This window comes from Amblyomma maculatum, chromosome 4, assembly GCF_055883805.1.
Source record: "Amblyomma maculatum isolate TAMU_Amacu chromosome 4, ASM5588380v1, whole genome shotgun sequence".
Classification (NCBI taxonomy): Eukaryota; Metazoa; Arthropoda; class Arachnida; order Ixodida; family Ixodidae; genus Amblyomma; species Amblyomma maculatum.
Window position 1 is genome coordinate 141,067,777 of NC_139347.1, and position 27,442 is coordinate 141,095,218.

General features: G+C 46.7%; 1 protein-coding gene across 1 annotated transcript in view; it reads left to right on the forward strand.

Moving 5' to 3' along the window:
* LOC146193191 (adenylate cyclase type 3-like) overlaps window positions 1–27,442 on the forward strand; it is a 215,909-nt gene that overhangs the window by 159,056 nt on the left and 29,411 nt on the right. The window contains exons 8-9 of the mRNA XM_084602609.1: window positions 477–720; window positions 5,689–5,805. Coding sequence (XP_084458735.1) covers window positions 477–720; window positions 5,689–5,805 — 361 coding nt within the window. The remainder of the gene's footprint in view (window positions 1–476; window positions 721–5,688; window positions 5,806–27,442) is intronic.

The window sequence follows — 27,442 nt, forward strand, 5'->3', positions numbered from 1 at the left end:
CGCCTCGCACCAGCTAGCGTGCGCTGTTCTAACAACAATTACATGCAGGTTTAGGGCAGTTGGCCACGAAGGCTGCGCCATTCGTTGCACGGCCCAGAGGATTGTCTGAAATTTCGTTCTTGAGATGTCTAGCACTGTTGAATAGTTTTGTATTTCCAGCGTTTTTTTATTTAGCTATGGGCTTTCCGAATAGATATAAACCCATTTTGTGTTTTTGCTTTAGGACAATTAAGCGCTGACTAAACACTGGCCATAGACAGCGAGTGCTCCTTAGCGGTTATTTCTGACCCTTCCTCGTGGGCTGAGTTACTCCCATAACCACCTCCAGTTCTTTGCCCATACCCGAATCAGAAGTTTCAACAGCTGGCTTGGTCTTAGTTAGATAGGTCGTGATCGAACCTTCTCTCTGCTGAACGCACAGATTGCGGGCTCCATAAGACCCAAAGCGGCGCTCTGCTGCGTGGTGTCTCTCGCAGGGAGCTGCGCGACCATGCGCACCCGGTGAGCCTTTCGTTCCGGGACTCGGAGCTGGAGCACCAGTTCGCCGGCACCAGTGACAGCTGCAGCTGCGTCTCCTTGGCCGCCTGGCCCCTTGTGGCGCTGGCGTCGGCGGCCGCCTACCCGCTCAGCGCCTCGGGGCCCGCCAGCGGTGCCTACCTGGCGGGCCTAGTGGCCCTGTGCGCCCTGCTCGTCCTCTGCGTGCTACCCTTCCTCGCCAAGGTACGCGTAAGGAGGCTAGGGTTTCGTTCCGCCGTTCCTTTACTTTCTACTAAGCTCCGCCTGTCGGTGGTGAGCTCACAGAACGTCTGCCCGGATTATGAAGCCAAGAAAACGTGCGCAAAAATTGGTAACAGTAATTAGGTTCTGAAACGAGCCACCCAAAGGGTCGCGTTGTGTAGAGCTGGTGTCACTGAGCGTGCCGCATAGAATTGCTGAGAGCTGGGTTGATAATTAGCAAAGTTTTTTTTTTTTTTTTTTTTTTCGATTACCACTTCTGACGGAGGCCACCGGCGTGTCGGAGGCCACCGTGACGGAGGCCACCGGCCTTACTACGCCCCTGGGAGCAGTAAGGCACGCATGGCATCACTAGAAAGGGGCGGCTGTAATTAGCTTGTCAAAGTCAAGCGGCGAAGAAGGCAGGATGCATACCGGGCAGGAAACGGCGACACGTTTAGGATCCCTTCCATTCACTTAGCTGTCAAGCCGCGGCATGGGAAGCAAGCAGCAAAACCTGAAGAGCGCACAACTGAGCCAGACAGACTAAGTAGGGTATCGGTCTGCTCTCTTTATACTGTCCTTGCTTGCCCTGGTGTGAGACTTCAGAGGGAAAAGATATTAAAATGCATTAATCTTTCCTGGTTGATCTTCAGCGTATTCCCAACATCGCTGTCGCGACACGGTGGTTACTCCGCTTTTATTCAATTGGGTGGAACATAGTTTCATGCCTTTTAGCCTTTGTACTGTTAAATACTAACCAAACTGTGCAGTGAGCCGTTGCAGCGTTGCTAAAAATCGATAAAATCTCCTGCCAGGAAAAGCTAGCGTTCATTCTTTCTAGCTATTTCACCAGATGTTCTGCGTAACTATCACGGCAACCTCGAAAGACTGTTAAGATCTTAGACTGTAACCAAAACGTGTTATTCCAACATCCGAACTCTTCCACTCTCATTCATGGCCGCCACGAGAAACCAGGAACCTATTTTCCTTTTAGGTTGTTTTCATACGTCAGTAACTGTCAGATAAATTCTCGTCTTTTCTCTCTTCGGCTTCTTGAACATGTTCGGCTTTTCTTTCAGTTGTTTCCAAGACTCAAAACATTACTTAGATTATCAATTCACCATTTTACTTTCTTCAGTACTCGATTCTGTTAACATAGAAGTACCCGAAATCGCGCGCGCGCGCGCGCGCGCGCGTGTGTGTGTGTGTGTGTGTGTGTGTGTGTGTGTGTGTGTGTGTGTGTGTGTGTGTGTGTGTGTGTGTGTGTGTGTGTGTGTGTGTGTGTGTGTGTGTGTGTGTGTGTGTGTGTGTGTGTGTGTGTGTGTGTGTGTGTGTGTGTGTGTGTGTGTGTGTGTGTGTGTGTGTGTGTGTGTGTGTGTGTGTGTGTGTGTGTGTGTGTGTGTGTGTGTGTGTGTGTGTGTGTGTGTGTGTGTGTGTGTGTGTGTGTGTGTGTGTGTGTGTGTGTGTGTGTGTGTGTGTGTGTGTGTGTGTGTGTGTGTGTGTGTGTGTGTGTGTGTGTGTGTGTGTGTGTGTGTGTGTGTGTGTGTGTGTGTGTGTGTGTGTGTGTGTGTGTGTGTGTGTGTGTGTGTGTGTGTGTGTGTGTGTGTGTGTGTGTGTGTGTGTGTGTGTGTGTGTGTGTGTGTGTGTGTGTGTGTGTGTGTGTGTGTGTGTGTGTGTGTGTGTGTGTGTGTGTGTGTGTGTGTGTGTGTGTGTGTGTGTGTGTGTGTGTGTGTGTGTGTGTGTGTGTGTGTGTGTGTGTGTGTGTGTGTGTGTGTGTGTGTGTGTGTGTGTGTGTGTGTGTGTGTGTGTGTGTGTGTGTGTGTGTGTGTGTGTGTGTGTGTGTGTGTGTGTGTGTGTGTGTGTGTGTGTGTGTGTGTGTGTGTGTGTGTGTGTGTGTGTGTGTGTGTGTGTGTGTGTGTGTGTGTGTGTGTGTGTGTGTGTGTGTGTGTGTGTGTGTGTGTCGCTTCTCCGTTTGGACACTGATTTTTCACCTTTAGTTTGCAGCAAATTTTTAAAAGGTAAAATATTTCTTACATAATAAATAAAGAAGGATGAAAGCAACGCACAATATTTTCATTCAGCCCCTGTAGTATCCTCTAATTGCAGTCCATTACTGACACTAATGGTGACGGGCACCTGGCTCTAATGTTTGAAAACTACTTCCATTTACGACCACATTGTCTTTAGATACGTCTCTCTATGTGACATAAATAATGTGGTTTATTAACGACTTAAGCCGTAACCTTTACCGCGATATCCTCGTAAGCACTGTGTTTTATACCGGGAGGAAATATTTCATTACGCTTCTCACGAAGGTACAAGCCTGTTATTTTTTCTGCATCTTTGATTTCTACTCATACTTCGTCGACTTGAACAACTATTTCTGATTTGCCTTCCTTCTTTGATCAATATATACCCGGAATCCGTTCTGAAAAATAAAAAGATTTTTTTTTGCCTAATTCTTACAGCCAGTCCTTCACCGCATAGCCAATAAATAATTCGCTAATGGCTTCCAAAGATATCGACTGCATCGATAAAAGTTCGGGTCCCATTATCGGTAACGCAGCACACACCTTGCAAAAAGTCGAGTAACGAATATTTAACGTAACAAAAAAACGATATATTTTAGAACCTACTGTACTACTTGCAAACATAACACCAGTTCAGCTCAAACTTGACTTCAAATGCGCAATTTGGAGCATTTGCACATTCAGCATCCTTTCCTTGCACTCGCCAACCTATTCAAAGCGGCATCTGCCGTGCTCATTCTTTCTACGGGCTGCAGTATATAATCGCCCAAGCACGAACAGTTTCATTCAAAACCTTATATATCAATGCTCTTACTACAAATTTTAATAATTTATGCCTGCATCCGTTGTCGAGCATGCGAACAAAACAAGGAGAGAGGGGGGGGGGGGGGGGGATATTCTATGCTGATGAGTCAAGTTTTCAACTGTCACACCAATTTTAATCAAATTTCCTTAAACTATTTGCCTGAATCGGAACAGGCGCATGCAATGATGCTCTCGAATGAGGAAGTGCGTTCGTTGGTTTTCGCTGTTTACAAAGTAAATATAACATCAATGCACGAAACGAGATTGATTTTGAACGCGAAACATAGTACGTCCGTGAAAACTGTGTCTGAATGGTTTTGAATTCGAAGATTTTTGCAATTTTAAGCTAGTAGAAACACGAACTGTGCATTTGTTTAACATTTTGCGAAAACTGCATTCGGAATAACTCCGAATCGAATGTCAGCTGATACGAAAGAAAAAAAAATAGTGCAGCTTGCGCATATTTCTTATTGGTTGTTCTTATTTTCGGAACGTTAACTAAGGCACAATCAGCGCACTTAATACGCGCCTGCGATCAGATCTAATGTCTTTTAAACCAGTCGCATTGTGCGATTGGGCTTTGTTGTTCTTGAGTGTTTACATAATTTTTGAAGTTTATTAGCCACGCAAACAAGTAATGTGCAGTGCAGCCAGCAGCATCACGGCTGCAACATTTGTATCTGTCTAGTATGGTAGTAGTATGGTATGAAACGGCGCAAAGTGCGCCGATTGATATATTGTAATCACACTCTTACCTGACCTATAGCTTTGAGCATGACGAATTTTTGTGGTTGCGAATACAATTTGGCTGAAAGACTTTAGCACGAAAGTGTTTTAACGGCAAAACAAAATGAAGGAAGAAAAGACAAAAAGGTAAGAAGAAAAGCGAGCTAAAAGAAGAATTGTAATTGGGGCAAAAGAACGATAGGATGAGAGAAAACAAGCCTGATCCGCGCTCGCAACAGAACTGCATCAATTTAAGAAGCAGGGGATATACAGGACCGATCAATACCTATGCCACACGGCAGAGCAGACACTTGGCGCATCGATACGCGTGTCAGACACACAAAAACAGGCACCCGCCTGCTGGCGACTGTTCCAAGAATCCTGCTGCCTCTTCTGTTTTTATTTTTTCTAGAGAGAGGCGGAGTCGATCGATGCCCAACCGGCGCACGGTAATAAAATTTAGCCTGAGCCGACGTTCCTCGCTTCCTCTTCGGCGTCCTTCGAGATGAATTCCCGCCGTTTCCAACCGCCGTGCACCCCTCGCGAGGCGGATGTAGGCTACGTACTCTGTTTCATTGGAAAAGTAAGACCTGCTGGATTTCATCCGAACGAAAGAAACCGGGAGGAATCGTCCTTTTATGGCCCAAACTGGCCGAGTTTGTTTACGATAGACTACTTCCAAGCAGACCAGCCGCGGAAGGAGCATGCGTGAGGAGCCTTCAAGCAGGCTCTTAGTGCTGAAGATACTTGGTGACCTCGCTTTCTAAACCTTGCTCCTCTTTTTTTTTTCTTTTTTTTTTTTTTTGCGGAGGGGGTGGGTCCTCGCGTATGAAATATTTTTCACCGAGACCTCCAAAAGTCGTTGAAAATTCGAGTGTCGTCAACTAGTTATCGGACGACTTGAAAAGCCTGCCTACGTCAGACATTTGTTCTTCCCAGTACGATGTCTACTAGTGATAGTCACTAACATATTACAAAAACGGTCTTAACATGTTTTCCGATGAGAGTAGGTGTCGGATTGAGGCCGTTGAATGGGTTATGAAAGCTAGTTTTAGAACCTCCCGCATGGTTAAGAAATACTAACCCGCCTGGTTAAGGAATACCAATTTGCTGTCTTCCATCCCCGTTTTCTGGAGTACCGGACGGTATTTTGAGAAGCACCTCCGATCTAGATATAGAGGGACATGGCTGTCGTGGGTACTCTGGTTATAGAGGTGACTAAGGCACTAAATTCAGTCGTGTACACTCACTGGTTGCCTTCATTAACACGCAGTATTATCCACCTTGCCACTGCTGCAAGCACTGTGGAACTCTTAGTGTGCCTTTCTGGCAAAGTAAGTAACGCTTCGTTTGAACATCACTGCGATGTATGATTGTGACAACGTGGCATACAACACATTTGCACTCGCAGGCTCCTCCGCGTCCCATGACCGTGGTGTCCTCAGCAGTGCAGAGCAGATCGTGGGTGCGCCTGCTGGTATCTTTTATGGCGGTTGCACTATGGGCATCGCTCCACTTGGCCACCACGGTAAGCTTCTTTTTTTTGTTTCCTACTTGCGAGCTTGCTTGTCGCAGCTTGTAAAACGTTTAGGCGCAATAAAAATGGTAGCTCGTTACGTGGTAGGATTGTATTGTGACACATTTATGTCGTATTTTAGAGCAGGTTACAGGGGAGATATACCAGATGGCCGCCAATTCACGGCAGGCGGTTGCATCATTGACTTGAATCTTCGGGTCTTAGGTGACGAGCCCGTCGCTCGGGAGAAGGGAGTTGTAATAAGTCCGCCGAGGCTGCGTCTTTATCGCGGTTCCAGAGAGTGTAGTCGTACGGGGCTCTTTCGCCGCATTTAAGTTGCAGTTAGGGTTGTTCAGGCCGGGGAATATGAGGACAAGCACGCTGTATGTTTGCAGCCTGCCCTACGTAACTTCCTGCTCCTTCGTTAATGATTTAGGGAAAGGGGAATATATGCGAACCTCTGCAGCCTAAAATGATGGGTGATGTCATGAAATCAAATTACCCCTTCCCTCGTGAAACTGGGGTCGGAGGGTGAGCTTACTGCCCGGTCGACGAAACATCGACTTTAATGAGGGCCACCTCGTTCCCTGGATTAGACGAGGGGGCCGGGACCCCAATCAATTCGACTTCTCTAATTGGAAGAAGGGTGTCTCGGGGGGTATATGGATAAAGATGGACGTGACGCAGCCCCCTTCGAAATCGCGAATGGCCGTTTTGGAGTCGCTGAATCTAATATCGGCTGACGTGTTTGCTATGGATAAGTCGATCGCCGCTTCCTCCGTGGTCTCAGAGGAGGTGGCTGCGATCGTTACGGCCGTCAACGGGGAGTAGTTCCTGTTTACCGCTTCGAGTACAAACGCTTCTCTCGGTTTCTGTCGGTACTTCGCCGCGTTGGAGAGTCGGCCGTATTCGGGGAGTAAGGCACGTGCCCACGCCGTGCGTCGGTCTTTGTGGGGCGGGGAATGCGCATTCTTGGTTAAGGTTTCAATAAAGAGAGCTTTCCTGATGTGTGTGGGCAACTGTTCTGGTACCCCTATCTGTGAGCTTTTGGCACATGTTTAGTCTGTATTGGAAGGCTCTTCCCGCGTTCTTGCGGGTAACGGTTATCGTCCTAACGTACCCATTTAGTGTATGTACCTCGTCGTTGTGGCGCCGTGGTTAGGGCGCTCGACTACTGTGACCAAGGTTGAGGGATCGAATCCTGACCTCGGCGGCGGCATTTCGATGGAGGCGAAAAGCTAGGCGCCCCTGTGCTGTGCGATGTCAGTGCACGTTAGAGAACCCCAGGCTGTCGAAATTTCCGGAGTCCTCCACTACGACGTCTCTCATAGCCTGAGTCACTTTGGAACATTAAACCCCAAAAACCACACCAAACCAATTAGTGTGTGTGTGTGGTGGTGGGCTTGTACGGGAAAGAGGTTTATTTCAGGAAGAGGTGACGGTCAGCAGCACATATCTCCCTGTGTACAGCGCTTCATATCAAGACCGTACTTATAAATTCTGTACAGCTGCATTTTTTAAATAAGAAGTATTTATATGAAGGCACTTCTTTCGTATGTCGTAAAACTGCACGGTAACAACGAATATACATATGTATCCGCAGTTCGCCATTCGGTCTGAGTCATTCATTGAGAAAGAGCTACCTCGTTATCTCACTATGACAATCCGAACTAGTCGCTGCGAGCAATGCAGGGCAATATTTAAAAATCAAGATTATGGGACGCGCTGTATTATGTTACTTTTCCCATCAGTATCTTCGTTAGAGCATCTTGCAATGTTCCACAGTGGCCCCACAATTAAAAGAGGCATTCAAGAAAGCTACTTCAGTCAACCGAAATGCGATGCTGTTCTCACGTCATTCGTTTATTTTTAGATACGGTCTGTTGCGCCCAGCCAAATATATTTCAATCACCTGTTGGCAAGCCAGGAAAGTGAGGCAAGTGCTGGCACTTCCGTGGCCGAATCTGTTTCCAGACGCGTTGCCCACTCGGGTCACTGCGTGCGGGCAGCGTCACATGAGCGAACAGTTGCGAAAAGTTTCTTCCAGTGGAATGCAATAGCGTTTTTGCCGCCATCGAACAGCGCCTGTCTAGACACAAACTACACACGGGAAGAGGTGCACTCTTGGCGCTTTACTGCACTATGCTTCCTAAGAAGCGTTTTCTTTTTCTGTGTGTGTATGTGGAATGTGACTGTCAATCTTAATTTTTCAGTGTTATATAGGCAAGCGTCAGCCCGTGACATCACTGGAGATGCGGTGGCGCTGGTGACGGCAGTGACTTTCAGTGTGTAGGCAAAAACCCACGCCGTCTGGATTGGTTGCGCGGTGCTTGCTGTGTTTTCGAGCGTAATTCCCGACATTCCTGCAAGCTGTGGGGCGGTTGGTTGCTCCACGAGGCACAAAAAAAAAAAAATGGCACCTGTTTTCACATGCTTCTTGCGGTCTGATAAAGAGGAGAGCGAAGGGTAGCCGCGTTGAGCGCGACAAGTAGACGCTTCGGCGACGGATTGCCTTCGCGGCTAACGTGTGTTGCACTTCTGCATCAAAACTTGATCAGTTCGTTTGGAACTTTAATTTTTATGCTTGACGAAAAGCGCAACAACAAACGCCTGCAGCTCGTGCATGTTTTGTTGTATATATAGGTGCTGTCAAGTGCATAAGACGATTTGACGCTCTATGCCGTGCGCCTATGAACTTAGTCGAAGGCAGGAAAATTGCGCTGTGACATACCCGATTCACCTTCAGTACTCCCGGTGTATATGTTCGTATTGAAAAGAACACAAAAGCTGCCGTGAAGGTAACTGCAGTTATCTTGAGTGGTCACTCCTGCTCGATATTGCCGAAACGGCCCGGACTTGTGAAATAACTTTTCTCTGTTTTCACTTTCGCGAGTTTCAACGAGTAACTTTTCTTCACCGGTCCTAAAAAGCGCGTAAACATGTTAGGATCCCGGCAAAGTCACGCAGAGTAATTTCTCCGATTATTAAATTTTCTTTTGGATGCCGTTAAGAACCTTACGGACGAATTAAGTATCCACGCACAAATCTAGCTCTGATCGAGCAGGATATTTAAGTATGTGGTATATATGGCATATAGAGTATATGATGGGTGCAAAATAAGCACAATAAGATTACACGCATTTGAATAAAAATGTTACAAGTATATTAAAAAAAAGGCAGCAGATCGCTTAAATTTCGCGGCAGGCGATTGTGGAGAACATTGCACATGCGTTCATGCACCTTTCCTGTAGGAAAAAGAGAACAAAGTGAGAGCGTTCTTAAAGACCTTCTTGTATATATTAACCTGGGAATGACCTTGACGCGTCTGTACAATGAAATAGACCTGAAACGTCTTTTTTATCGAGCAGGATAGGACAATTTGGCAGTGCACGTAGGCGAATGTTACAAAAAACTAAAATATTGAGATCTTCTTATTCGATGAAACTCTCCCACTTACGTGCAGGTACAATGAGCTAGAATTATGATTTCTAGATGCCTATAGTTGCCGGTAATATTGTTATTAGAGTGAAGGGGCTTGGAGCAGTAGAAAGCCCATCAAAAGAGTCGTCATATGAGAACGCTTCCAGTCATTGATATTGTTGCCTTGATTTCATGTGCTAGCAATAGGCCCGAAAGTTGAACAGGGTTGACTATTGTTTATTTTTTTCTTATACATCGCACTTTCTCGTTTTTATTTAATTTCATCAGTTACTACAGCCGCCCACTGTTGCCGCGCGCTGCTGAGGCCACAAAGAAAGGAGCCATTGCAGCTCTTAGCCGGGTGATTCCAGCAGTCATCGGCCGCAGAAGTGCTAACTACTCTCCAGGCATAAGCCAACTATCTGTACGCGCAAGCGAAGCTTCTGTATATTTGCACACGCGAACAGATTTCGAAGGCAGCGTCGCTTGGCGCTGTGTAGGCATGCTGCGTTTTTGCCTACACCTCATGTCGCTGCCGATCGCAGCGCCACCTTTGTTTTACAAACATGACGGTTGCTAATAACATTTAATAGCGTCTACGCAACAGCGGGTGGCGCAACAGCAACAAGGGCGTGCTTTCAGTGAACAGAAGCATTCATGGCGTAGCTGCAGCTGAGCCGTTACCGTGAACCGAGAACGGATGAGCTCGCTCTCTTAGCTCGCCAGGCCTCACCACAAGACAGAGCAGTGGTGGCCACCGAAAGTATCAGCTTTGCATCACAAGGTGTACCGTCAAATCATCATTTTTATCTCGCGTAACAGTGCCCTGCATTGCGCCTTGTTCCCGTAACTCTACCGGAAAGACACGTGGGCGTTCCCATTCCGGGCCATTTTGGACCTGACAGGACGAAAGCTCAACTGTGCGCAGCAACGACGTTTTACTACTGCAAAATCATATGAAACAATGGCATCATCTTCACGAAATAAAAATGAAAGCATGAAACATACTCTCAACATAAACATGGTGACGGGTAAAAGTCGGCGCTTCGCCTGTGCCTATATTTTGCCTCTGTTGTCAAACTGACATCTTTTCAAGCGCCCCGAAGCATGAAGAAGCGCACGAAAACAGAGGTTACCGTGACGGCTTGAAGCACCAGTTTTCCTTTTTGTACGATAATGATTAAGGAGGAACGCAATATATCCGTTCTGAAACCTCTCTCGCTTCAACCGTGGCCCAAGGTCTGTTTGTTTTTGTACACACTGTTTACAATGAAAACAATAAAAAGTTGAATTGGGCGTTGTTATGATTAAAGTTTCGAGGCTGCCCCGGCGATCGCTGTGTTGGGTTTTATGGCGCATGGTCAACTAAGGCCATCATGCGTCCGGTGGTAGCTGCTCTTAGGGATTTCCTGAAGTAGGGAAGCATTTCTGGATGAACCAAAGAAAATTCGAGAGTGAACAAAGAGTATCATAAGTTCTAGAAAGCTTCTGCAGGAGACATGGTAAGCTAATTATTTTAGGGGCAACGATGGTGTTCTTTGTCTTTTTTTTTCTTGGCTTCGTTCTATTGTTGTTTTTCTGGACCAGAATTTTAATGAATTTCTAACATGCAGTGTTCGTGAACATGAAAGGTGTGGAGCGTTTGTGAGGGCATTGCTGGCGCAGATGCACCGAAAAGCTTTCTCTCAATCAGTCGAAGCACTTGAAAACAATGCAGGAAGTCAGTCATTGTTCATTCGAATAGGCAGTGAAACGGGGAATTAAGACGCATGTTTCATGTTCCGTTTAGGCTATGAACTAAATGGAAATGAAGTCTCCTCGTATACTACAATACTGTGAGCAGAAAAGGGTTTGCGAAAAAAAGAGTTTCGCTCATTTTTTGCCTTCCTCATTCATTATTCGCAAGTTTCAGATTCTTGTTGCTTAACTATCTGTGAAAAACGTCAGTCACTTTTAATAAACTGTTCGATGGGGAAAATATTCTCGCCGTTCTTGAATCCGGTCTAAGTGCCCACGCATCACTCTTTGAAGAACGTCATGTCACTAGCTGAGAAAAACACACACAAAGAAAAAGCGTTTGTATTGGGGGTTTAATCAAGACGCGTTTTCAATTATCAATCCGCCGAAGAGGGAGACAGTTACTGCGTCATTCCCTTCCTTTTATTCTCCTTTTACAATTACCCTTGCATAAGCCTAGTCTGCTCGGCGACGGTAGGGAAGGGAAAGGAAAGGTTCGGGTGGCATCAAGCTGTTCTTTTTTTTTTTTCTCTTCTCTCCCCTCCGAGACTTGTTGGAGGGGAAACGACAATCCATTTTGCAATATTTATTTCCACCTCGCGGAAACTGGCTGCGTATATCAGACCGTGTAGGCGCAGGCATCAAGCGAGAACGCGGAACGTGATCCGTTCAACGGGCAAGTGATTCGCTCTCGTACCCGTGCACGTAAGCGGATTTGCATCGCACTGCACGAAGGGCATCCTGACGTGTGTTTCACCGCAGTTGCTAGGAAACGCGATAGAAGCAGAGTCGGAGTACTGCCGAGAGGAGGCAGAAGATGCCCTTGCTGCAAGCATGACACTCAAAAAGAATGCCGAGAAAATCCGTTGGCATCGAATATACTCACTAACCGACCGATGCACACACACAAAAGAAAAGAAAGAATCACGAAGCTTTGTACGTGCGGCAAAAAAGTAACCACAAAACGTATTTAAGATTCTAACAAACTAGTCAAAGCAGAAAGCTGGGCTAGTTGGTGTGTCATTATAAATATAAATAAAAAGACTAGCGCAAATAACACGGACACAGACATAGGAGAAGACAGGACGAGCGCTCGTCCTGTCTTCTCCTATGTCTGTGTCTGTGCTATTTGCGCTAGTCTTTTTATTTATGCTAACAAACTACTTGCGGCGATGGTATGCTGCTGGCGTGTTTTGTAGCTCTTAAGTTGACGTACGATTGCTCAGTCTCTCCTTCATAAATTCCCAGCAATTATTCGTTTCTAGTGAGCTGTAAATTTAGTGTAAATCTAGAAATCTAGTGCCAGTGATATTTTCATTTTTTTTTTTTTTTACAAGCGCGCACAAAAAAGCGGACAGTTTAAACGACAACAACGCAGAAAGGGGACAAGACTAGCGCTCGTCCTGCACCCATTCTACGTCCGTGTACCATTTCCGCGCTCCTGTGTCTTCCTGAATGTGCACCTTGAACCGCAGCTAAAAGGGCTTCTTGGGTTGACGACATTCAGTGATCACCATTCGCCTCTCAAACTGTAACGGCGTGTGGTCACCCCTGGAGGTCAGCGACACTGCTCAGCCACAACCTGGGGTGTCGTATCGATATCATGGCATTTGCTGCCAGCTACAGCCATTCTCTATACAGCATGCTAGTCCGCACAGTGCCAATCGTCACTCTCGACCAGTCCGCAAGATCTGAGTTTGTTAACCACTGAGTTTTTTAACCAGGCCGCAGTAACGTTCCAGAGCTGAGACTTTGCTTTCTCTTCTCCCAACACGCAGTTGGAGCCTGCTACGTAATTCTGAGGCACAGGCCTAAAGTAGTAATGCTGCAATGTCTTCCTGCAAAGCAGAATTTCAGGAGTTTATTTTACAACAAGCAGCCATGCAGTACTGCTTTAATTCAAGGAACATTGTATGATTTAACTGAACATATCATGCTCAGTTAGAAAAATTTCATGTGTACGGGAAAAGGTCACCAAGCTTTTCTGACAAAAAAAAAAAAAACTTTTTCCTGATAGTAAGACCGGTGTCTCCACTTCGAACAGCGGCGCTAGGGATCTAGACACCATAAGAGGGATATTGATTGTACGGACACGCTTAAATGGCGACTGCCCTGCAAAAGCATGCGCCTGGAAAAGTAACGCGAGCAATATCAGTGCTTAGCCTTCTTTCAGGTAGCGTTTGGTATCTGTATAATGTCACAGCGCAGTAAGTCACTCTACGATAAGAAAAAAGGTATGATTTTCTATAGCCTTCGTGGCGTGTACAAGGGAACTGAAAAAAGAGGAGGGGGAAATTATCACTGTCGCGTTTGTTTGTTTGTTTTTGTTTTTCATTCGTGTGGGAGGGGGAAGGCATGACAAGAAGTCAGGGTGTATTTTTCTCCGCCTTTTTTCAATTTAAAAATGACACCGAATGTCCCTTCTTCATGTTGGCCGGAAGCTAAGGCCAGTCACACGAAACTTTTTGGCGGCGTTCTGCGCTTACAACTGAGGAGGACTGTGATTACTGAAAACTCGTTTAAATGCTTAACTAGGTAGCTACTCTGAATAGTTACCCGTGTAAAGTCTGCGCGTGCTATTCGTGCATGGGCAGAGTCGTGGCACACAACAGCTCCATTTATAACCTCGCGACAGTGCGCATAATACGACGCCACGAGGTCGGCACAGAGCCCCTCAACCACGTTCTGCGAAGCTTACGCGTGGCTGAAACAAAGCACTCGAGCTCTTCATCACCTGACAGATTTCACTGTTAAGTGCCTTTGAGAGAGGGTGCGGAGTTGAGATGCGCTGGCAGGTGAATGGTTGTTCATGTTCTACCGGGTGCCCTGAAAAGATATTCATATGCGCTTGTGTGTGTGTGTGTGTGTGTGTGTGTGTGTGTGTGTGTGTGTGTGTGTGTGTGTGTGTGTGTGTGTGTGTGTGTGTGTGTGTGTGTGTGTGTGTGTGTGTGTGTGTGTGTGTGTGTGTGTGTGTGTGTGTGTGTGTGTGTGTGTGTGTGTGTGTGTGTGTGTGTGTGTGTGTGTGTGTGTGTGTGTGTGTGTGTGTGTGTGTGTGTGTGTGTGTGTGTGTGTGTGTGTGTGTGTGTGTGTGTGTGTGTGTGTGTGTGTGTGTGTGTGTGTGTGTGTGTGTGTGTGTGTGTGTGTGTGTGTGTGTGTGTGTGTGTGTGTGTGTGTGTGTGTGTGTGTGTGTGTGTGTGTGTGTGTGTGTGTGTGTGTGTGTGTGTGTGTGTGTGTGTGTGTGTGTGTGTGTGTGTGTGTGTGTGTGTGTGTGTGTGTGTGTGTGTGTGTGTGTGTGTGTGTGTGTGTGTGTGTGTGTGTGTGTGTGTGTGTGTGTGTGTGTGTGTGTGTGTGTGTGTGTGTGTGTGTGTGTGTGTGTGTGTGTGTGTGTGTGTGTGTGTGTGTGTGTGTGTGTGTGTGTGTGTGTGTGTGTGTGTGTGTGTGTGTGTGTGTGTGTGTGTGTGTGTGTGTGTGTGTTTGGGGAGGGGGAGGGGTAATTTTTGTGTGCATTTGAGAGAGAGTGGGAAAGGAGTGGAGGAGGAGGGGAGAAAGCGGAGGAGAAGAAAAGGAGGTGGAAGGGAGGGAGCTGCAATGCTGCAACACACGTGTAATTATCCAGCGCGCACAGCAGCGGCCGCAAACTTTATTTCACTAGCTGAATACATCGGAACTCACGCCGAATAACTTGCAGCCTGCCCTCGTTTCCACCCACTGCCCGAGTGTTTCGCCGACGGCACACATTTGTTTCCTTTTGAAGCGGTTTTCTTCGCTACTAATTAAAACCGAGCGGGCAGGAACTGCCCGCGAGGAACGAAAAACAAAACATCAGTTTCAGTGAGAAAACCTCAACAGTGACGCATATAGTTTAACGGTTCAAGAGAGGAAGTGGGCAGTAAACAAATAACAGAAGAGTGCATAACCCACAGAAACTGATCGCCGCGAGCTGGGCAAAGCGTCATCCGACCTGATTAAAATTACCGGACTCGACGATGACGCCCGGAAGTGATCTCCGCTGCAACGCAGCGCCGCCGAAAGGGGGAGGGGAGGGGAATTCTCCCCTTGGCCACACTGTTCCGAAAGAGGACGCTAATGAGTGCACCCGTATTTGCAGCACTGCTTTGGTTTTTCAACCGCAAAATATTTGCAATGTGTGCGCATCGAGCTCTCGCTTGGTGTGTGCGCAGCAGCTCTCTCAGGAGCAGCATATAAGGCAGTCGAGCTCCCGGCGTAAATTAAGTGTCTCGTTAAGTTCTTTTTTTTTTCGTATTAACGAGTTCCCTTCCTCGGAAAACACTCACGATCCTTTCTTTATTATTCATATATCTGAATCGCGCTCTCAGCTCTTTCGTTGGACGGGGAGAGAGGGATTTATTTACAAAGAAAGCCAAAGAGGTCGACTTCAGCTCCTTCAGAGTCTCTGGAAAACTCGAGCGCCGGACTTTCTTCGGCGCAGACCCATGCGGACATCTCCTCACTGTTCCGCGTGTGTATAGCAAGCCAGAAAACCCAAGAGCTGCGTTAGCTTGATTAAATGAACTCCCTTGTAGCGTGGAACAGTCCTTCGTCATCTGTCGTGTTCGTTCGCATTAGGCACTGAAGTTTTTGTTACTTTTCTTTTCGCTCAGAGTGCTCGCTGTACTGACAAATATTGAGCGGTGGAGTATATGCACCAAACGCTTTCAATAAAATCAGTTATTTAAACATCAATTGCTACATCTCCGATTAAGCGTTCCGTATTACGATTTTAATGTTTTCGTGTATTGTTTATGTATTGCTGATCAGCGTCCATTCCGTGTGTTTTACACATGACTGGTGCAATACATGCGTGATTTACGTGGACTGCACAGAGAGGCCATGCACAATGATGGAAATTCTTACGAACTGCGTATGATACATTGCATCTCATCCAGAAAAACTGTTTCGAAAATATTGAAGAACCATAGTCGTTTCCATTCATTTGTCGTAAAATGGGAACGCCTGATTTTCATGGTGGCGCATGTATCTTTCGTACTTAGTGTTTTAAACCAGGTGGCAGGCAGTTGATCAGTTAATGTCATTAACCAGCATGCTTCAAAAAGATGGACACTTGGCCATATCATTCAGCTTCCAAAATCCCGGTAACTCTTATGTAATGTACAAATATTTAATCGTATTATAAACATCCACAAAACGAAATGAAGGGCTCCATTTTCTCAGACGACGATGTTTACTCCCAACGACATGACAATGTAGCAGTTAACCCTTCACCATCTTCGGCCTGACATCATCCTTGCAATAAGCCCTGTCCAGTAGCAGCTGCGTCCATTTCTCCCTACAAACTTCATAATCTCATCCGCCTAGCTAACTTTCCGCTAACCGCATACGCTTGCCCTCTGTTGAAATTAAGACTGTTACCCTTAGAGACCACCGACTGCGGTTATCGTGACTTCTCATTACATCACCTGCCAATACCCGTTTCTTAATTTCGACTAGAATATCAGTAAGTCGAGTTCGTTCTCCAATCCAATCTGCGCGCTGCCTTTCTCTTAACGTTACACCTGCCATTTTTCTCTCCTTAGCTCTCTGTGTTGTCCTCGTTTTAAATTCAGGTATTTTCGTTAACAGCCACATTATTTACCCCCATAGGTGATTATCGGTAAGGTACACGTATAATACAATTTCCTTTTGATGGAACACTTGACAAATGCGCTCCATCCCATCTCGTTTTTCTAGTTATGCCCTTTATGGTTTATGGTTTATTTGGTTTAAAGTCCCTAGGCGACTCAGACTATGAGATACGCCGAAGTGGAGGCCTCCAGAAATTTGGAACCATCTGGGGTTCTTTAGCGTTTACTAACATCGCCTCCGTCGAAAAGCAGCCACGACCCCGCATCCTTTATTTCAGCAGTAGAGTGCCTTAACAACTCAGCCACCATTATGGAGCAGTTATTTCCATTTCATAGTCCGCATCTGTGGCCCTACGTGTATTAAATACACACAATATTCTACCGCCCCTAGCCCCTCGCTACCTATCATTACTTATTTTCCTTTCCAGGCAATTGAACAGCAGCTTAGTCTTCAGTATATCAATGTTTAGGCCTCTCTTAACCTCTCAGGTCATCAGTCATTATTTGCAGTTCGTTCTCTGAGTTACTTAGAAAGGCGATATCATCAAGTATTTGCGAATTACTGAGGTATTATTCATCAACCCTTGTCCATAACTGTTACCTATCGAGGTGCCTGCTTACTTCCTCTAAGCGAGCAGTGAACAGTACTGGAGAGATTGTGTCTCCTCGCCTAACACCCTCCCTCAAAAGAATTTTATTGTTTCTTTATGGAGGACTATATATATGGTTTCTATCCATCCGCCATCCCAGATATATTCCAGTGCTTTCACGTATATCTACATCCTGATTTCTCATTTCCATGCATGATGGCTGAGATTTCAGTTGATTCAGACGCATTCTCGTATTCTACAAATGTATTGCATACAACTAAAGTAACCAGTCCCAACTACGACATTCAACCGACCCTCAGAAGTATTCGGGAAAACCGTTGAGAAACACCGTCTGGCCCTGGCAGGCTCTTGCGTAATATTTTCGCACGTGGACGAACCTAACGGAGACACTGTCGTGACTCGGATGTTTTTACAAGAGCCTCGGGAGGAAAACCGAAGATGGAAAACAAACGCGCTATTTCTTTTGCCCGTGTGTACTGGCAATCCTTCAATAATTTGTGTCCCGAATTTTATAATCTCTCCATACTGTTATCTCTCCAAGCTCACATCCTACGCACATCTCAGAACATTAAAAATATTCGTAGTTTTACTATTCGTTTTTTTTTGTTGTTAGTGGTAGTCTTAGAATAAAATCTGTGGTTTGTGTTTAACGTGCTTATATTCCTATCATCCAAATCGCTCTGTTCAGCGTGGGCGAATTTCTCCATGTCACGCTACCAATAACCCTTAATGTAGGTGTCGATGGAAGGGCAGAATAATATTTGCTACCTGTTCGATTATTTGCTACCTGTTAGGTGGGCGGATGAGATTAAGAAGTTCGCAGGGGTCAAGTGGGTGCAGCTAGCACAGAACCGGGTTAAGTGGAGAAATATGGGAGAGGCCTTCGCCCTGCAGTGGGTATAATCAGGCTGATGATGATGATGATGATGATGATGATGATGATGATGATGATGATGATGATGATGATGAATGAGCACTTGGAGTATCACTCCGCGGAGAGGAACACGTTATTTGCAACCGCAGAAGAACCTGCGTTGAAATGGTAACCGGAGATAGTTACAAGGTGGAGCCGACTGCCAGGCGCACTGCTTTCTCCCATTCCTACTAAGACAGCCAGGGCAACGAAACCTTGTATTTGAATACGCCTGTAGTGATGATATCGATGCCGATGCTAAAATCTAACAGGAGAGAGCCACGAAGGAATCTGCCAGCTTGGCAGAGCTCTTTGCGGCGCCTCATACGTCAAGATCTGCTGACTAGTACTATTTGAGGGCTTAAGAGAGGCCAGGCAGAGCATTGACGGGACATGGGAAAGGTACCTCGACCTAGTAAGGACCAAACTGTAAGAAGGGCAGCCGAAGCGAATTTGTTGGCAGCCTCACTTCGTTGCCGTTGACCCCAGTGGCTGTTTCTTAACTGGGATCTAGCTCGTGACTAGCTCAGAGTTCTCTTCGCGTGATGGACAAAAACATTTTCTCGACTTCTGCCCTCCTACACCAACACCAACCTCACCTCCCCTCCCCCCCCCCCCCTTAAAAAAATAAAAGAAATTAAAACTAACAACTGGAATTGACGTCGTCACTAGGCTGATATTGTTCCCCGCTGTGTCGTCCGCTACATTCAGCTTGCTTGCGTAGAAACATCGCAGATAATTGTGCGTACAGTTTGTGAAGTACTACGTTCTATGTGCATCGAAATGCCGACTGTCCTGTGACAGCTTCAATGGTGCAATGCTGCAATGATGTAGACAACGGGGATTTGTAGGTACGTTATTGCACCTGACCTGAAGAGCAGAGACATTAGTCTGCCAACCAAGATCCGTATAACTCGTGCTATGGTATTTCCAGTTGTGATGTATGGATGCTAGAGTTGGACTGTGAAAAAGGCTGACCGCCGAAGAATTGACGCGTTTGAATTGTGGTGCTGGCAAAGACTCTTGAGAGTTCCTTGGATTGCCAGAAGATCAAATCAGTCCATATTGTTGACCATTAACCCTGACTGCTCATTGGAGGGTCAAATTCTAAAGTTAAAGCTCAGCTACCTTGGTCATCTGATGAGAATAGAGGAGTCGCTGGAGAAAGATTTGATGTTGGGAAAGGTTGAGGGTCGCCGGAGAAGGGGTAGGCAGCGAACGCGATGGTTAGATGGCATCCTCGAGGCATTGCAGATGAAGTTATGTGATGTTAGGAATATAGTGAGAGACCGGAAAGCGTGGCGTGACATGGTCCATAGGGTCACGAAGAGTCGGGCGCGACTGAACGACTGAACTGAACTGAATTGCACCTAACATGGGACTCACTCTTTGAGCCCATTGTTGCTAATGCTGGGTTATGTCACGCTACATGTTCCCTAAATCAGTTCATATTGGCTCGTAAAGAGAGTCACTCCTCCACTCAGAAGTGAAAGGACGCCCAATAGTATGCGACCTTGCCACAACTATGAACAGAACTGCACTTTTGAGCGAGCTGGCTCATACAGAAACTGTCACCGACAAGCACAAAATAAAAGAGATGTGATTGAAGGAAACGCTTAAAGCGTAGCAATAGCATCCCGTCCGTTGTTTTGTTTTTTTTTTTTTTTTTCAGCTGGAAAGGGGACAAGGGTGGGGGCCGTCACTTGAGTATGAATAAAAATATTGAGAAAAAAAGGAATCACCGGCGCGTTCAGGTGCATCTGGCCATGGTCTCTGCAGCTAAGAGTTTGGCATTTCATTTAAGAGCAGTGTTTTCGGTTAAAATAGCTTACATATAATCTCAAAGGATTATTGAATCTGGAGTCTACGGTAAAAAATGTAGGACGGTCATTAGGTTTTGTCCTAGAAGAAGGCTTGTTCATCTTTTTTTTTTTTCTAACCATGGGAAACAGGGAAGCTATGCGGAATGAAAGAGTCGACATTTGGTCAATCGCGCTGTACGTGGCACATATCTGGCGCTGTATTTATTCGTCGTAAGAAAAGAATAAATCGATAATGGCCGCTGAGCTTCCACCTCGCCCTTTTATTATTCCTTACACCTCATGCCCTTTTCTTTCGGGAATATGCTTCTCGAGTTTTGGCAGTAATAAATGTGTATGGCTCTCAAAAGGAAAGAAACATATAAAAGATTAGTTCGCGCTCGAAGACGAGCGCGGCGCACGTGTGTGCAAGAAAGTGAAGAGCGTGCAAGTGTTTCTCTTCATCTTGCGCAGGCATAAATGGCCGCTCCTTTTGACCTAGCGACTGTTCTTCGTTGTTGTTGTTGTTGTTTTTGTTTTCTCACGTGGAAGCATTTGATGAGCTTGGCATTCTCGTGAATACACTGAGGGCGCAGCACTCGCTTTGCTTATGTTTGTGTTTCATTTGTAATTATTTCTGTTATCATTCATTGTATTGCGGTATTACGAAGTAAAGATTTGTCGGCTTAGGGAACTGTTGCCAACGTCTCCCTAGATACCATCTAAATAAGAAAGACTGTGCCGATTCAAATCCCGCAGCAAAGCTCTGCTGTAAGGGTAAATAACTTTTCACTGGTGTATCTCCAATGAATGGCCCTTAGCAGGAAAAAAAAGCAAGCGCGTGTTTCAAAGTATGCATATTTGGTGACTCAGAAGACAACAAAGATGTGTGACAAAAAGCATTGGAGTAGGCACGGCGAACTAGGTTAGCGATAAGCTCTGATGTTCTGATCTGCAATACGTTTTCAGTAGGATTAGGGCCAAACGCATTAAGCCGGCGTTTCCTATCTTTTTCATTGCTTTTCTCCTGGAATGAGCGAAGAAGACAATTTCTTCAGCAGAACGAATGTCTAGGGGCCAATTTTTTCTACCAGGCCTCGTCCCAATCAAGCCCTTTCCCAGTTCTCGTGGCCAACTCGACGTATTTTTCGGCTGGGAATGACAACCCCTAATTATGAACGCCAGGACGAATAGCTGCTAAATGCGCCTATATAACACAGGGCAGCGCAGAATTGGACCATTCGTCGCGTCGTTATTCGCTCCAGCCGCTTGAATCCACGTCGAAGAGCAGATTTGTAAATTTAGCTGGCGGTATTATCTTATAGCGATATATTACGCTTTAATTTCAACCATTTACCTTCGCAACCATTACCCCGACCGAACTTTGTTATGAATCACCGATTTCAGATCATCGTTTTAATTGCTAATAACGAAGATCGAATATGCTAAACCCATATGCTTTCCACTACGTTTCTGTCGCTATTATCGACCAGCCCAAATTAATGAAGTGAAACCTCAAGTTCCAGCTCGTCGTGGAATTCCACGTGTATGTCTCCGTCATAACTTACATTCCAAATTTAGTCGTAGATGTTCTCAACAATTGTGCCAGCCCCACGCATCTCGTTCCGCAGTGACCGCTAGTTACCGACTGGAGTGCCCAAGCGCCACATAAATTAACACTTTATTTTTCCGACCAGCAAAACTAACAAGGGACGGAAGCACTTTTCAGAGGGCATATAGGGGCTTGTTAACTGTAACGCTGATTTGCTATTACTGATCGCTTTTCTACGTCTTTTTATTTTATTTTCATTTCTAGAACCATTTTGCAAACAGTACCTCGCACCTCAAAACTTGAAAACGTTAGTTATTGCTGACATTAGCTTGTGTTGGAAAACAATAACGACTACAAGTGGCAATCGAGTATTATGAGGCTTGTTTAAGCGTACTAATTTGCTGCGAGCGAGAAGGAATTCATTTCGTTGTTTCTGAACGCAGTCATAGTAACAACGCATTGAAGGTCACCACGAGCGACACTGTTTTTATTTTCGTCTCATGCATCACTACAAATACTTTCCTCGATTTTCATGCTCCCCTCATTCACACACACAAACACGCACACACACACACGCACACACACGCACACACACACAAACACACACACGCACACACACGCGCACACACACACACACACACACACACACAGACAGACATGTGCGCGCACTTAGTCTTTAATCCCCTTTCCGTTCCTAAGTTTTATTCTGCCTGTTCTACAACTGTACCGAGACAAAAATAACACGAAAAGCTTTTGTGACCAGTACCTTGTACGTCTCGACTAATGTGGTTCTCTTTGCCAATGCTAATATCGAGCGTGACGGGAGTAGGTAAGAAGAAATCGAACAAGGACTTCTGTGCGACAAATGAAAGGTAATTGGAGCAGAGTCCAGAAACAGGGCTGACATTTCGAAAGAAACCTGGCTGCTTTCTCAAGACAAGCGAATTCCTTTTGGACTGCGACGAGAGTATGGATCGCACAAGAGTGCGACTGAAGGAGTGAATATTTACGTTATTATTTTCTTTATCGCTAAATGTAGAACAACTGATAAAGGACGCTGTGAAATAAGAAGAAACCAAGTTCTTTGCAGTGGCCACTAACATGGATCCAGAAGGCACAAAATAAAATTTCGCTGCAGAGGGGGAGATTTATATTAGATGCGCTTAGGGAATAGACTTAGATGCGCATTCCTCGAGTGAAGCCATTTATCAGAGGTGTTTATAAGAGTGTGCGAGGTTTGACCGACAGCAGGTGCTCAATTCTTACCCGAAAGTTGGGTCCTCTTCCTGTTGAACGATGTCATGCTACGAGATGCCTGCTGCGCCGTGCTACGCTTCCAGAGAGTTGTCTAAGACATTTAAGTTTCCTCGTTCTCGAAACACTTCACTGCGCAAGCCGTAGCGAGCGTGCTCTTTCTATAGCTCCATTTGTAGTACAGTTTACTTTTCGCTTTGGCGACATGGTAGCATGATAAAAACTGTCCGGTAGTCCGCTTGCTGCTTTAGATAGCATTAAGGTTCCGCTGGGTTCACGCGGTCCAGCGCCGAAAAACAAAAGTGAAATACAATAGCGGCCCAAAGCTTCACGGAGCGGTGCTCTCAAGCTATTGGTGTGCAGCGCCAAGTGTGGCAGGAAGGTACGAAATGGAGCCCAGGTTCGCTCAGCTCGCTGCTTTCACCGCGCGCTTTCTTATGCACGTATACGCGCCCGCACAGACGTGTCGCAATCTGCCGTCTGCTTCAACCTTGAAGGTCGGTCAGAGTGACGCAATAATTTACACAAAGCAATCTTAACCGAAGGAGCAAAACTTATTAATCATGTCTACACTATGGAGCAGACGACAGATAACGAAGAGTCACATCGGACTTAGAAATGCGGTTTCTGCGAGATTCCGCGAGATGCGAAAGATCGTATGTGACGTGCACCTCGATGTGTGTCCCCTATGTCATTATATTTTCCTAATTAATATGTTTAAAGTATGCAAACGAACAGCCAGCGCTGTGAAGTAAAGCGTCACACTCGTTGACCGTCGTTTTCGGTCGTAGCATGCAACGTATTGTACGGTTTGGTTTATGACATTACTTTCTTACTTAATCCCCGCCGGGGTGGCGCAGTGGTTAGGGCGTTCGACTACTGTTCCCAAGGATTTGGGATCGAAGCCCTGCCACGGCGGCTGTTTTTCGACGAAGACGAAAAGCAAGGCGTCCGTGTGCTGTGCGATGTCAGTGCATGTTAAAGAACCCCAGATAGTCGAAATTTCTGGTGTCCTTCACTACGGTGTCTCTCATAGCCCGAGTGGCTTTGGGGCGTTAAATCCCACAAACCAAACCAAATTTTCTTCCTTAAGCAGACTGTGTGCAGTCGAATAAAGGTTATACGGAGCGAAAGAGGTTCTTCTGCAATGTTCTGCAGCTTTATCGGAACCGTTTTGAAAATTTCTCCCGCCTCAACTAGGGGGCCCACTTGCACTAAAACCGCGCGCAAAGATTGCCCGTTGTAGACCCTTCTGTTGAGTGATATGTCTTACAGTGGTGCTTACCTGATTTGGCCGCACATGATTAGAAACCAGAATTGTCTGTGGCGAGATTAAAGGAGCAGAATACAAACGCCAATTTTCTGGCAATGGGCAGTAGTGGCGCCAGTTTAGGATCATTCCAAAAGCGTGCCTCGCTTCTTTGGGTACTTTAAAACCGCAACGCTTTCCTCCAGCGACACCAGATGGTGCTACAGCTGCTCTTTCTCGGAAAATCGACGTTGCCATCTTTTGCTCCATAATATCATCGCACACGATTCGGGTTTTTCCTCATGCGGAGCCAGACCAGACAAGCTCCATGGTCAAACTTACTAAGCAACAAAAGGGTCAACAACGCGCAAGCTTTGTGCGCGGTTTCAGTGCAAATGATACCCCAGTTGAGGCGAGAGGCGGGAGAGCACTAAAAAGGCAAGGGTACCACCTAGACAATCGACCAAAGCCAGTCAGGCCCGAGAAGAGAGATGGGCAGGACGTCTTTGTGTCCTTCATTAACTAGGCGTGACATTAAGCACTTGCACCATCTCGACGCCTTTGTACAAGCCATTTTATTCAACTGATGATGTTTCTGAGGAAGGGAACAACCGAATTTTTTTCGTTTCCTCAAATAGTGCGAAACATTGCGGAAAGGGTTACGGGAAAGAAAGCCCAGAAGAATACAAAGGAAGTTATCAGGGCAAAGAGAATCCTGAGATGGACAGGCCGATCACGCTGGCAGAAGTGCACGAGGCGATGGGGGCCCTCACTAAAAACACGGCAGCCGGGGGAGATAAGATACGAAACTCCCTCATACGCAACCTCAGCGAGGGGGCAGTAAACCAGCTGACAAACTACCTCAACCAACTCTGGGCCGAGGGCACAATCCCGGCCGAATGGAAACATGCAGAGGTGGTAATGATTCCCAAACCGGGCAAAAAATTGCAAATCGAGAATCTGCGGCCAATATCCCTTACCTCATGCTTGGGAAAGCTGTATGAAAGAATAATTACGAAAAGAATCCAGCGGTGGATGGAACGAGAGCAAATCTATCCACACAGCATGTTTGGATTCAGGTCTAAGCTATCTACGCAGGACGTTCTCCTACAACTCAAGGAGGACATCCTAACCAACATCCCAAAAACAGGGGAAAACGTGGTCATGGCCCTAGACATCAAAGGGGCCTTTGACAACGTCAGCCACCCGGCCATAATGGAGGGACTCCAAAATATAAACTGCGGGGAAAGAACTCACAACTATGTAAGAGCCTTTCTAGCAGGCAGAACAGCCACCATAGGGCTGGGGGAGGTGAGAAGTCAGCCTTTCAGCACCCCCCACAAGGGAACCCCACAGGGGTCGGTGATCTCGCCCGTGCTCTTTAACCTAGCCATGATTGGCTTGGCCAAAAGACTGGAAGAAATCGAAGACATACAGCATGCCATGTATGCGGACGACATCACGGTTTGGACCAACCGGGGCACGCTAGAAGAGAAGCAGGAAAGCCTACAGAGAGCCGCAACATGCGTAGAAGAATACGTAAGGGCAAGAGGCCTAGCGTGTTCAACAGACAAGTCGGAGCTACTCAGGGTGGCGAAGAAACCTACGAAGGCGAACCTGGAAATCAAGCTCCAAGGCCAAAACATACCGGAAAAAAACGTCATAAGGATATTAGGCATGTGGCTGCAGAGTAGCGGAAAGTGCAGCCACACGATCAGCCTACTGCAAAAAACAACCGAACAAGTCAGCAGAATGATTAAAAGAGTCTCCAATAGAAGGCATGGCATGAAGGAAGACGACACCCTTAAACTAGTCAGAAGCCTGGTAGTCAGCAGGGTGACATACTCCCTTCCCTACCACCCGGCAATCAAGAAAGAAAAAGAACAGGCCGAAGCTCTGATAAGGAAAGCCTACAAAACGGCCCTAAACCTACCAAGAAACACCCCAAACAACAAGCTACTAGAACTGGGAGTTCACAACACCTTTGAGGAGCTGGCGACGGCCCAACTGGAAGCACAGCTAGAAAGGCTAGAACTCACGGAAACAGGCAGAAGACTACTGAGAAGACTAGGCTACCAGGCGGAAAACACGCCAGACCCAAACGAAAACATTCCAGACGAAATCCGGCGAACCCTCAGAATTCGCCCGATACCACGAAATATGGACCCCAACCTACACGCGACCAGAAGACAGGCAAGAGCAGAATACGTGGAGAACCACCTAGCTAAAAAGGCATATACAGTATATACAGACGCAGGGCTATACCCGAGAGACAGATACAGCACCAACACGAGGATAGCAGCAGCGGTGGTTGACTGCTCAGGCAACACGATCAGCTGCGCATCCACGAGAGGAAGATCGGTAGTAGACGGAGAGGAGATCGCTGTGGCACTCGCAGCGGCCGAGGGCTATCGAAGAAACGAATCACAGGTTATAATAACAGACTCCAAGACAGCCTGCAGAAGGTTCCAACAAGGAAGAATCTGCAGGGAGGCCCTACGCATTCTCCTCGGCGCAGGAGCCTCGGGCTATAAAGCAACACAAGTAGTTTTCTGGGCACCGGCGCACACCAACATAGAGGGCAACATGAGGGCAGACAGCCTGGTTCGCGAAATCACGCACCGAGCCTTGCTGACCTCGTGGACCCCGTGATGGTGGACCCGACGTACGCAGATATTTTAAATCACTACAGAGGCAGCAGGTTAAAATACCCTCCGCCCCACAAGCGACTCACACAAGAAGAAGCGACCAGCTGGAGAAGACTGCAGACTGGCACCTTCCACAACTTATACATTCTAAACAAAATGTTTCCCACACAGTATAGAGATAGCTGCCCCTGGTGCGGAGACAGTCCGACCCTATACCACGTCACATGGGAATGTAAACACAACTACACTTTCCACAAACAAACTAACCCGAGTGCGGAGCAATGGGAGGGCCTGCTAACCAGCTGCGAGCTCACCGCCCAAAGGGCATTGGTGCAGCACGCATGCGAGGTAGCCAGGACCAGTGGAGCCCTGGAATGAGGGAACCATCCGTGCTAAGGAGTCTCCAACGGTGGCGAAGAAGCGGCTGCAGAAAGACTCTCCGAGACTAACCAAAATACCTCAATAAAGTTTTTTCACTCACTCACTCTGGCGGGCTACAATACAACATTACTTCGTACTTACGTTCTGTTTCGGCGGGATCGGTTCTGTCGTTCTCGTAAATATCGCATTGCGCTGGAAGCTAGCCGAGTGTTTGCTTCGGCGGTGCCCCGACGTTTCATTGTTAGCCACCACGTAAGAAATCGGTGCTGTCGCACGACCAAAGCTGAGCCTGGACTAACTATTGCCGCTCACCAGAAGCCGATCATCATTAAAGCATGCGGTCCAGCGCACGCATTTTTCACGTGACATTCCAGTGCAGCGGGGATCTGATGAGGCCCCCCGTGCTTGTGAGTTGTGCGGTGAAGCCGACCGAAATGCGTGTGTGAGATGAAACCGCCGCCGTCTGAGTCGAATTCAGGAGC